The sequence below is a fragment of the Mirounga leonina genome, unplaced genomic scaffold (genome assembly GCF_011800145.1).
Source record: "Mirounga leonina isolate KUSES-001 unplaced genomic scaffold, KU_Mleo_1.0 Mir_179, whole genome shotgun sequence".
Lineage (NCBI taxonomy): Eukaryota > Metazoa > Chordata > Mammalia > Carnivora > Phocidae > Mirounga > Mirounga leonina.
The window spans coordinates 5,839,359-5,852,687 of record NW_023270466.1 but is presented as its reverse complement, the minus strand read 5'-3'; the positions used below and the strand labels follow the sequence as shown (position 1 = coordinate 5,852,687).

At 41.1% G+C, this 13,329-nt stretch overlaps 1 protein-coding gene across 1 annotated transcript in view; it reads left to right on the top strand.

Moving 5' to 3' along the window:
• Positions 1-13,113, top strand: part of FANCC (FA complementation group C) — a 261,732-nt gene extending 248,619 nt beyond the window's left edge. The window contains exon 15 of the mRNA XM_035024451.1: positions 12,147-13,113. Coding sequence (XP_034880342.1) covers positions 12,147-12,299 — 153 coding nt within the window. The 3' untranslated portion in view covers positions 12,300-13,113. The remainder of the gene's footprint in view (positions 1-12,146) is intronic.
• Positions 13,114-13,329: the final 216 nt, after the last annotated feature.

The following is a 13,329-nucleotide window of genomic DNA, read 5'->3' as shown; positions in this document are numbered from 1 at the left end:
GTGCTTATTGATTGGAAGAATTAATATTGTTAAAATTGTTACCCAAAGCAATCTGCAGATTCATTGTAATCCCCACCAAAATACCAATGGCATCTTTCACAGATTAGAACAAAGAAATCTAAATTTTGGGAACCACAAAAGATCCCAAATAGCCAAAGCAGTCTTGAGAAAGAACAAAGGTGGAGGTAACACATGCCCTGATTTCAAATATTACTACAAGGCTATCATAATCAAAACAGTATGGTATTGGCACAAAACAGACATAGAGATCAATGGAATAGAGCGTCCAGAAATAAATCCATACATATGTGGTTAATCTATAAGAATGCAGGCAAGAATATACAATGGGGAAAAGACACTTAATAAATGGTGCTGGGAAAACTGGACCACTATCTTTACAAAAGTAAATTCAAAATGGATTAAAGACTTGAATATAAGACCTAAAAGCATAAAACTCCTAGAAGAAAAAACATAGGCAGTAAGCTCTTCAACATCAATCTTAGCAATATTTTTTTGAACCAGTCTCAAACAAGGGCAACAAAAGCTAAAATAAAATAAATTGATTACATCAAACTAAAAAGCTTTTGCACAGTGAGGGAAACCATCAACAAAATGAAAACATAACCTATTGAATGGGAGGAGAAATTTGCAAATCATACATCTGCTAAGGGGTTAATATCCAAAATATATAAAGAACTTAATCTAAAAAAAAAAAAAAAACCTGATTAAAAAATGGGCAGAGGACTTAAACAGACATTTGTTCCAAAGAAATACAGATGACCAAAAGATGCTTGAAAAGATGCTCATCATGACTAGCCATCAGGGAACCGGAAATCAAAACCACAGACACCTATCACCTCACACCTGTTAGATGGGCTATTATCAAAAAGACACAAAGTAAGTGTTGACAGGAATGTGGAGAAAAGAGAACCTTATACACTACAGATGGGAATGTAAATTGGTGCAGCCACTATAGAAAACAATATGGAAGTCCCTCAAAAAATTAAAAATACAACTACTTATGATCCAGCAATTCTATTTCTAGGTATTTATCTGAAGAAAACAAAAACACCAATTCAAAAAGACCATATGCAGCCCTATGTTCATTGTAGCATTATTTATAATAGCCAAGATATGGAAGCAACCTAAGTGTCTATCAGTACATGAAAGGCTAAAAAGGTTGTGGAATATATATGGAATATTACTCAGCCATAAAAAATGAAAAGAAAAAAATGAAATCTTGCCATTTGCCACAACATGGATAGACCTTGAGGGTATTTGGCTAAGTGAAATAAGAAAGAGAAGGATTTTTAAAAAATAATAATAATAAATAAAAGAGAAATATAAATGCCATATGATTTCACTTATATGTGGAATCTAAAAAACAAAACAGGGGCACCTGGCTGGCTCAGTTGACAGAGCATGTGACTTTTGATCTTGGGGTCATGAGTTCAAGCCCCACATAGAGCTTACTTAAAGTAGATAGATAAAATTAAAATGTCCTTAACTATTTAAAAAAAATAAGAAAACTTAAAAACAAAACAAATGAAAAAGCAAAATAAAATGGAAACAGACTCATAGATAGAACAAATTGATAGTTACCAGAGTGGTGGTTGTTGGGGGTGGGGGAGGTAAAACAGGTGAAGGGGATTAAGAGGTACAAACTTCCAGTTATAAAATAATTAAGTCATGAATTCTGGTCCAAGATGGCAATGTAGGAAGATGCTGAACTCGCCTATTTCCGTGGACACACCGAATCTATGCCTATTTATAGAACAATTCCTCCTGAAGAACTGAGGGCTGACTGAACAGCTTCTGCACAACAGAAGATAGACCACATACAGAATGGCAAGAAAGATGGAGACAATGGTAATGAAGGGAAATCCCCAACTACAGTGGAGAGGGATAGTACTGAGAGACCATGAATAGATTTGTCTGCCCTGGGGCACAGAAAAAAAAGCCTTGGTTTAAAATTATAAAGGAATCAGCCCTAGAGCCCTTCTGAACAATGGGAGAGCTGCTGCAATTCTTTGGGTTAGAGGGGCTGGTGAGCACCATGATTTATGTTCTTCCTTCACCTTCATAGCACAGACATGAGCCGGGTCTGGGCACCAAAGCCAGCCTGCCACCTCAGCAAGGCCCATGCCTCTAGCCCACACAGTTCCAGACACCCTGGGGAACAGAAAAATGTAATTTAAAAGAACGACTAGAATATAAAGGATCCATCCCTAGAACCTTTCCAGTCATTGGGCAGGGGCAGACTCTCTCCAGATCAAAGGGCTGGGCAAGCACCATGGTTTATATTCCCCCCCCACCTTAATAGAATGGACGGGAGCAGGGTCCAGGTGCCCTAGCCAGCCTATCACCTCAGTGAGCCTGGGCCTCTAGTCTATACTAGCCCAAGCCTTCCCACCCAGCACAGTGCAGACCAGGACAGCCCTGGTCAGCATTCACTTGGCCTCTGCTGTCCCATCACGGGTCCCTTGCACAGAGCATCCTGGGACCCCCAACCAACACCAGACACAGATCCAGGCATCTAGTCAAAGTCACCAGGCACACACAGTCTACACAGAAGATGACCATTCTTTCAAGTTTAGGAGAAGTAACTGTACCACTGAATTCATAGAAACAAACACTGAAAGTCAGGCAAAATGAAGAGACAGAGGAATATGCTCCAAACAAAAGAAAAAGCACAAAACCTCAGGAGAAAAAAAACTGAATGAAATGGAGATAACCAATCTACCTGTTACAAAGAGTTCAAAGTAATGATCATAAAGATACTCAACAGAATGAAGAGTGGCTGAACTTACTGAGAACTTTAACAAAGAGATAGAAAATATAAAAATGAATCAATCAAGAGATGAAGAATACAATAACTGAAATGAAAAATACACTAGAGGGAATCAACAGATTAGAGGATGCAGAAGAATGGATCAATGATCTGAAAGACAGGGTAATGGAAAAACACCCAAGCTGAGCAGAAAAAAAAGGATTTTTAAAAATGAGGTTAAGGGGAGGGGTGTCTTGGACAACATTAAGTGAACAAACATTTGCATTAATAGGGGTCCCAGAGAAGAAAAGAGAAAGGGTTGGAAAACTTATTTGAAGAAATAATAGCTGAAAACTTTGCTAGCCTGGGGAAAGAAACAGACATCCAGGTTCAGGAAGCACAGATGAAGTTCAAACAAGATGAACTTAAGGAGGTCTACACCATGACATGTAATAAGTAACATGTCAGAGATTAAAGATGAAGAGAGAATTTTAAAAGCAGAAAGAGAGAACCAACTAGTAACATATGAGGGACTTAAAGGGATGAACGGGGAAAAAAAATACAAGGAGGAATACTCTCTTGGCAAGATTATCATTCAGAATTGAAAGAGAGATAGTTTTCTAGATAAACAAAAGTCAAAGGAGTTCATCCTCACTAAACCAGTCTTACAAAAAATGTTAAATGGAATTCTCTTAGTGGAAAAGAAAAGGCCGTAATTGGAAGTAAGAAAATTATAAAAGGAAAAAATTTCATGAGTAAAAAGAAACACATAGTAAAGATAGTAGAGCAATCACTTATCAAGCTAGTATGGTTAAGAGACAAATGTAGCAAAAAGTAGTAGTATATATTACATTGGGTGGGAAGGTAAAACTGAAGTTCTTTTAGAATGTGTTCAAACTTAAGTGACTATCAACTTAATGTAGTCTGCTATATAATTAGAATGTTACATATGAACCTCATGATGGTCACTAACCAAAAACTTATAATAGATATACAAAAATAAAGAGAAAGAAAGCCAAGCATAACACTAAAGAAAGCCATCAATCATAAGGAAAGAGAACAAGAGATGAAATGAAAGAAAAGAACTCCAGGCGCCTGGGTGGCTCAGTCGGTTGGGCGTCTGTCTTTGGCTCAGGTCATGATCTCGGAGTCCTGGGATTAAGCCCCGCATCAGGCTCCCTGCTTCCAGGGAGTCTGCTTCTCCCTCTCTCTGCTCATGCTCTGTTTCTCTCAAATAGATAAATAAAATCTTTAAAAAAAGAAAAGAGAAGAACTACAAAAACAACCAGAAAACAAGAACAAAATGGCAATACATACCTACCTGTATATGCTGCCTACAAGAGACTCTCTTTAGACCTAAAGACACATACAGACTGAAAGTGAAGGGATGGAAAAAGATATTCCATGCAAATGGAAACAAAAAAAAGAGAGAGAGAGAGAGAGGCAGAGTAGCAAGACTTAGACAAAATAGACTTCAAAATAAAGACTAACAAAAGACAAGGGCATTATGTAATGAAAAGGCATCAATCTACCAAGAGGATATAACAGTTATAAATATCTATGCACCCAACATTGAAGCACCTAAATACATAAAGCAAATATGAACAGATATAAAGGGGGAAATTGCCAGTAATACAATAACAGTAGAGGGTTTTCCCCACTTATACCAATGACTAGATCATCCAGGCAGAAAATCAATAAGGAAACAGTGTCTTTGACCCCAGAACGTTATACCCCAAAACACCAGAATGCACATTCTTTTCAAGTGCACACAGAACATTCTCCAGGATAGAGCACATGTTAGGTAACAAAACAGATCTCAATAAATTTAAGAAGACTGAAATCATACCATGCATCTTTCCCAAACACTATAGTATGAAACTAGAAATCAATCACAAGAAAAAAATGAAAAAACAAACAAAAAAAACAAATACATGGAGGCTAAACAACATGGTACTAAAGAACCAGTGGGTCAATGAAGAAATCAAAGAGGCTATCAGAAAACTGCATAGAGACAAAATGAAAACAATGGTTCAACATTTTGGGGATACAGTGAAAGCAGTTCTGAGAGGGAAGTTTATAGCAATACAGGCCTACTGTAAGAAACAAGAAAAATCTCAATCTAACCTTACACCTAAAGGAAGTAGAAAATGAACAAAGCCCAAAGTTAGTGTAAGGAAGGAAATAATAAAGTTCAGAGCAGAAATAAGTGAAATTGAGACAAAAAAAGAAAAGAAACAAAAGGATCAATGAAAACAAGAGCTGGTTCTTTGAGAAGATAGACAAAATTGATAAACCTTTAAGCAGAAAAAAAGAAGACCTAAATAAAATCAGAAATGAAAGAGAAGTAACAACCAAAACCACAGAAATACAAAGGATTATGAGACTATTATGAAAAATTATGTGAGATCCAACTGGACAACCTAGAATAAATGGATAAACTCCTAGAAACATATGGTCTTCCCAAACTGAATCAGGAAGAAATAGAAAATCTGAACAGACCAATTACTAGTAATAAAATTGAATCCGTTATCAAAAACTCCAAAAAAAACAAAAGTCTATGACCAGACTGATTCAGTGGTGAATTCTTCCAAACATTTAAAGAAAAGTTAATACCTCTTCTCCTCAAACCATTCCAAAAATACAGAAGAGGAAGGAAAACTTCTTCTTTTTTTTTTTTTTAATTTTATTATGTTATGTTAGTCATCATACAATACATCATTGGTTTTTGATGTGGTGATCCACGATCCATTGTTTTCGTATAACACCCAGTGCTCCATGCAGTACGTGCCCTCCTTAATACCCATCACCGGGCTAACCAATCCCCCCTCCCCCCCTCCTCTCTAAAACCCTGTTTGTTTCTCAGAGTCCATAGTCTCTCATGGTTCATCTCTCCCTGCAATTCCACCCCTACCCCCCATTTTTCCCTTCCTTTTCCTAATGTCCTCCATGCTATTCCTTATGTTCCACAAATATGTGAAACCATATGATAATTGACTTTCTCTGCTTGACTTATTTCACTTAGCATAATCTCCTCCAGTCCCATCCATGTTGATGTAAAAGTTGGGTATTCATCCTTTCTGATGGCTGAGTAATATTCCATTGTATATATGGACCACATCTTCTCTATCCATTCATCTGTTGAAGGGCATCTCGGCTCTTTCCACAGTTTGGCTATTGCGGAACATTGCTGCTATGAACATTGGGGTGCATATGGCCGTTCTTTTCACTACATCTGTGTCTTTGGGGTAAATACCCAGGAGTGTAATTGCTGGGTCATAGGGTAGCTCTATTTTTACATTTTTGAGGAACCTCCACACTGTTTTCCAAAGTGGCTGTACCAACTAGCATTCCCACCAACAGTGTAAGAGGGTTCCCCTTTCTCCACAACCTCTCCAACATTTGTTGTTTCTTTCCCTGTCCATTTTTGCCATTCTAAATGGTGTAAGGTGGTATCTCAATGTGGTTTTGATTTGGATTTCCGTGATGGCTAATGATGATGAACATTTTTTCATGTGTCTGTTAGCCATTTGTATGTCTTCTTCAGAGAAGTGTCTTTTCATATCTTCTGCCCACTTTTTGACTTGATTATTTGTTTTTTGGGTGTTGAGTTTGAGAAGTTCTTCTTCATAGATCTTGGATTCCAGCCCTTTATCTGTAGTGTCATTTGCAAATATCTTCTCCCATTCTGTGGGTTGCCTCTTTGTTTTGTTAACTGGGAAAACTTCTAAATATATTCTGTAGTGCCAGCATATTACCCTCATACCAAAACCAAAAGCACCACACAAAAAAAATTACAGGCTACTATTCCTGATGAACATAGATGCAAAATCTTTAGCAAAATATTAGCAAGCCAAATTCAACAATACATTAAAAGTATGATTCACCATGACCAAGTGGGATTTATTCTGGGGGTGATAGTTCAGTATTTGCAAATCAATCATTGTGACATACCACATTAAGAAAACAAAGGATAATAATCATATGACATTTTAATATTTGTAGAAAAAGCATCTGACAAAATTAAACACCCCTTTATGATAAAAACTCTCAACAGAGTAAGTTTAAATGGAAGGTATCTCAATAAAGACCGTATATGACAAACCCACAGCTAACATCATACTCAATGGAGAAAACTGAGAGCTTTTCCTCTAAAAGTGGGAACAAAACAAGGACATCCACTCTTGCCAGTTTTATTCAACATAGTACTGTCCATAGCAATCAGACAAGAAAAAAAAAAATAAAAGGCATCCATATTGATAAGGAGGAAGTAAACTCTCAGTATTTGTACATGACATGATGCTACAAATAGAAAACTGTAGACTCCACCAGAAAAACTATTAGAATAAATGAATTCAGTAAAATTGCAGGATATAAAATTAATATGCAGAAATCTGTTGCTTTCTGTACACTAACAAGAGAGTAGCAGAAAGAAATTAGGAAGACAATTCCATTTACAGTAGCACCAAAAAGATTAAATACCTAGGAATAAACTAACCAAGGAGGTGAAAGACTATACTCTGAAAACTATAAAACATTGATGAAAGAAATTGAAGATGACACAAATGGAGAGATATACCACACTCATGGACTGGGCGAATATCCATATTATCCAAAGCAATCTCTAGATTCAGTGCTATCCCTGTCAAAATACCAAGAGTATTTTTCATAGAACTACAACAAATAAACTGAAAATTTGTATGGAACCACAAAAGACTCTGAATAGCCAAAGCAATCTTGAGAAAGAGCAAAGCTGGAGGTATTTGGGTCCCATATTTCAAGATATACTACAAAGCTATAATAATGAAAACACTATGGTACTGGCACAAAAACAGACAGATCAGTGGAACAGAATAGAGAACCCAGAAATAAACCCATGCATATGGTCAATTTATGACAAAAGAGGCAAGAATCTACAATGGGGTCTCTTCAATAAATGGTGCTGGGAAAACTGGACAGCCACATGCAAAAGAATGAAACTGTACCACTGTCTTACACCATACACAAAAATAAACTCAAAAGTGGATTAAAGACCTAAATGTGAGACCTGAAACCATAAAACTCCTAGAAGAAAACATAGGAAATAATCCCTTTGACATCAGCCTTAGCAACATTTTCCTAGATAGGTCTCCTCAGACAAGGGAAACAAAAGCAAAAATAAACTATTGGGATTACACCAAAATAAAAAGCTTTCATAGCAAAGGAAACCATCAACAAAATGAAAAGACAGTGTACTAAATAGAAGATATTTGCAAATGATCTGACAAAAGGCTAATACCCAAAATATATAAAGAACTTATACAACTCTACACCAAAAGTACAAATAATCCATTTAAAATAGGTAGAGGACCCAGGGACGCCTGGGTGGCTCAGTCGTTAAGCGTCTGCCTTCAGCTCAGGTCATGACCAGCGTCCTGGGATTGAGCCCCGCATCAGGCTCCCTGCTCAGCAGGGGGTCTGCTTCTCCCTCCCCCACTCCCCCTGCTTGTGTTCCCTCTCTCACCGTCTCTCTCTGTCAAATAAGTAAAATCTTAAAAAAAATAATAAAATAGGTAGAGGACCTGAACAGACATTTTTCCAAAGAAGGTGCACAGATGGCCAACAGACATGAAGAAAAGATGTTCAATATTACTGATCATCAGGGAAATGCAAATCCAAATCACAATGAGATATCACCTTACACCTGTCTGAATGGCTAGAAACAAAGACAAGAAAAACAAGTGTTGGCAAGGATGTGGAGAAAAAGGATCTCTCATGCATTGTTGGTGGGAATGTAAATTGATGCAGCTACTGTGGAAAATATATGAAGGTTCCTCAAAAATTTCAACTGGGTATTTACCTAAAGAAAACGAAAACACTAATTTGAAAAGATATTTGCTCCCCTGTGTTTATTGCAGCATTATTTACAATAAGATATGGAAACAATCTAAGTGTCCATCAATAGATGAATGGATAAAGAAGAGGTGGTATATATACACAATGGAATATAACACAGCCATAGAAAAGAATGAGATCTTACCATTAGCGACAACATGGATGGACTTAGAGGGTATATACTAAGTGAAATAAGTCATGCAGAGAAAAACAAATATATGACTTCACTTACATACGGAATCTAAAAAACAAAACGAATGAACAAAAATAAGTCCTTGAGGATGTAATGTATAGCATAGGGAATATAGTCAATATTATTATAACTTTGTGTGATGACATAACTAGACATGACAGGGATCATTTCATAACATATAAAAATATCAAATCACTATGATGTAAGCCTGAAACTAATAGGATATTCCAATTATTTCTCAACATGCTAAGTCAACAGCAGGCACTCTTGAGTCATGAAAGTGTTGGTGGTATTTTTTTCACCTAATCTCTGACCATGCCCTCCTGTGGATGGAGCTTCTGCCCTGAGGGAGCCTTCTCAAGCCTGGCAGCTGGGACTCAGGCTCTTCCTCCCGGAGCCTTTGCCTTACTTCTCCCCAGCGAGTTCTTGTTCCGCTCATCTCCTATGCTGTTACCTTGGGAATGGAGAATCAGGCCCCTGCAGAGTTTGCCTTGTTTCACAGGCCACAGAGATGATGACCAGCCTGGCCCTGCCCGTGGGCTAAGAGAGGAAGAAAGTGGCCCAGAGAATGCTCCTCCGGTTATTCCAATCACATATCCACCATTCTGGGGAAACAGTCCGCATTCAGAATGGAACATCCTTACGTCTCTCCCATAGAGGTGCTGTGAATAAGGAGCCTAGAGTATGTCACGAATTCAAGTTTGCTGCCTCTCCTGGGCAGCCCATTCCCACAAAACAGTCCAGTCCTAGCCATACATTAATGCTTCTGGCCTGCACCTGAGGCTAAGGGAAGGTGGAAAACTCCAGTACATCTTCATAAAATATCATAAGTCTGCTCAGCTGCAAAAAAATTCATTGAAGGGAAAACACCAATGATTCTCTTTACACATTGGCTTTTTAGCAGATGTAGTTGTCTGGGCACCTTGGAGCCCATGCATCATGGTCTAGAGAGCCTCCTTGGCACTGTCCTTGTGGGTGTTTTGAAACTATTTTTAGTAACATACCAGACTTCCTAACTGGAAGGCTTCCTGCAGTGGCCTCATGACAGGTTGAAGGCATCCTGGCTGATGCAGCTACAGACAGGACAGATGGAAGAAGTCCTCTGCACAGTGCCAGCCTCTCATGGGTTTCTCCTCAGCCCCCTTATCTCATCACTTCCTCTCACTCAGAGCACTGTGGAAGGAGTCCTGGGTCAGGTCTCCTTGGCCTGGGAGCAGGTGGTGGCCAAATGGTAGAAGTGTTGGCTTTGGTGGGATGGCCTTTCTCTTCCAGCAGGAAGAAGCCTTTCTCTTCTCTTCCAGGACTCCATCCCTGACCCAGCTTTGATGTGAACTAAGGCCCGAGCAGAGCAGCTCCTGAGCCAGGGTCCTGGTCTTATCCTTCTTATCCCAGCATCAGCTTTGGGGAGCTGTGCACACTCGAGGCTGCAGACCACAGGGGCTGCATGTCTGTGCCCTGTCTAAAGGCTGTGACCTCCCACATTGTCCCATACTCCAGCTTCTGCTGTAGGATACTCCCTACAAACTGCTCCCCTGGGCTCCTGCACAGGCCCCCGTAATCAGCTTCTGCCCGCCGTGGGCTTCTGAGAATTTCCATTGAACTCCTTCTTCGGAACCCCTGCCCCTTCACGCCTGGTGTTCTGCTCCTCTGGCTACTAGGTTTCTTGCCCTGCTCCCTCCCTATGTGCCTCTTTGACCAGGATGAGTCAGAAGCAGCTCGGGTGGTGTTGGGATTGGATTCCTCCTGCCCTTGAGGCTCACTCTGTCCTGCCCCCTGTCCTGTCCTGAGTTCATGTTTCTCTCTCCTGTCATCTTTGTTGCTGGTCCACAGCAGTTCCAGGTAAGTTAGCTAGCATCTGAAATAGAGAGTTCAGTTCTATAGTTGTTGAACTCAAATGAATTTCATCTCTATACAGATGCATCTCGGCCAACAATGCAGATTGCCTACCTGGGCTGCAGGGAGGTGGGCATGTGACCAGAGACCGTGAGTGGAACAGTGTGGAGGTTGAGCTGGCTTGTGAAGATGACACAGGGTCAGGACAGGTGGCCTCCACGGTCAGCTGTTAAGACTAACAGCCCAGGGGAGCCCCTCTCCCTGCACTTGGGGTCTCCCTGCACTTGGGGTCTAGGAAGTAGATTAACTCTTTGAAGGTGTCCCAGGGAGGCTCACGCAGTTTCATCCATCCACAAAGACAGAACTGTATCTGACAGAGGTCATCCACAGCATCTGTGATTCTGAGTAAAAACCACACAGTGGTAATATGGATACCGAGAGCACAGTGAACCCCACCTAGTCTGGTGGCCTGCCCCCGACAGCTTGGCAGAGCCCCTCTGAGCCAGAGTTGAAGAGACCTCATGCTGTCGCCGTGTGCCCCGCACATCCTGTGCTGCCGGAGCATCTGCCTGAGCTGCCGGTCAGAGGTGGTGGCCCTGGAGTGAAGCGTTTCCGGGGCAGTGGGATTGTCCGAGGGCACCAGGGCGGGCGGCCTCCCACCAGAAGGCCCAGTGTGGAGATGGATGGGAAGCTGACCTGTGGCTGCTATGGCTGATTAAAGATTTGACTGAGGGGTCTATAGAAACTATCCCACACAAAGTGAGTATATAGATTACTCTCAACATCAGGGCTGCTTAATGTGCTCGTGTCTAAAAAAGTCACAGTAAATTCTTCACACAATTCAGTTGTGAGATTCTCACCCTTGCCTTTTTGCTGAGCTGAAATTCTTAGGAAAATACTTGGGCGCCAACAACTGAGAACGCCTTGAGGCTGTATTTAGCAGAGCTAACAGTTCTGCCTTTCCTGCTTCCCTTGAGAATCGGGTGTTAAAACCTTAGATGTCTATTAAAAAACAAGTGGGTCCAGGTTGCTAGCTCAAGAATGCCATTTATAAAGCTGTTTGTGTGAGAACAGGTGGCGTTTTCCTTCCAGCAGTTTCCAGCTCTCATATTAGTGTGAGCTTTTTGCAGACAGGCCACAGCACGTTCACTTGCCTTCGCTCCCCACGGCAGATAGTCGCCTGGCTTGTGACTGGCATTCCAGGAAACGTGGTGCTTATTTGTAGCCTTTGTGCGTTCCGGGCCATTCTGTCCGAAGAGGGTGATCGTTAGGAAATGACTCTGCTGACTGGATGGCCAGCCTCTGAGAACAGACTTGCTTTGTCAGTCACCTTGCAAACAAAACAAGAGCCCTTCCGAAGCTAATAAGAATGCAGCTGCTTTTCGGGGAAGGATGGGTACGGTTGGTTCACTGGACCAAGAGATGAATCTGTCTGGTGAGTGTTTTAGTTTTCTTTCTCCTCTGTCCTCATTGCAGATGGCTCCAACTGATGAGTTAACCCACGAGATGACTGGCTTGCTTGACCAGACCTTGTACAGATGGGATCATCTCTGCATGGAAGCCCCGAGGTCGAGAAAACTGGCCAGAGAGCTCCTCGCGGAGCTGTGCTCAGCCGGCACGGCCCGTTGACTGCAGAGCTGCCGTGCAGGGACCAGGCTCCCCGCGGCCTCGTGATGTGATGATGAGACCATTTCTTCGTGGAATGAGTAGTGAGAATGAGCCAGACATCTTGGCAAGATCTGCTAGCACATATTTTATGAAGTGAGAAGACCGGTTCTTAACCCAAACTCCATCCAGTTTATTGTTCATGACTGGATTGTGCCTTGAGCATTCCCTACCTGCTCAGCCCAGCTGCCAGAGAATCACTAAAGAAAAGGCTTAGATAGGAGAACAGATTTTTGTTTCCATTTTCCCTCGTATCAGACCAAGATACACAACTATTATTTGAGTGGTTCAAAGTCTCTGGACCAAGAGATGGGTCATGAACCGCTGATCGATTTAGAATGTAACTTAGTCCTTTTCCACAGGTCTCTCTTTTCAGAAGTCATGTTATTATTATTGGTGTTTCTTTTGACCCGCAGGGATTTGAGATAAAGCCACACTGTCTTGCTTCCCTAAGAAATTCTTCATCGAGGTGTCTCTCAGGCACCTCAGAAGGGAAACAGAGCCTGCTCGAGACCGACAGCAAAGTGGTAGTGCCCGGGACCACTGCTCAGCGGTGGAGGACGGCTCTGCCTGCCAGAGGGATAAAGCCAGTTCCAGTAGGAACTGTATTTGCTTTGTTTGCTAAACATTGCCACCAGAGGGGCTTGTGTGACCTCAAGGATGGCTGAAAGGGGAGAGTATAGAGAGATTACGGATTAGTTGTCTAGTTAACCGAAGTGGGAATTCAAAATTTTTTTTTTAAGATTTTATTTATTTGAGAAAGAGAGCACAAGTGGGGGGGCAGGGGCAGAGGGAGAGAGAGAAGCAGACTCCCTGCTGAGCAGGGAGCCTGATGAGGGCCTGATCCCAGGACCCTGAGATCATGACCTAAGTCAGATGCTTAACCAACTGAGCCACCCAGGTGCCCTGGGAATTAGAAATCTCTAATAAAAGAATCAGTTAACCCCAATATTTATTTCACATCAATTAAAAAAATTTTCCCCTTCCAGGTTTA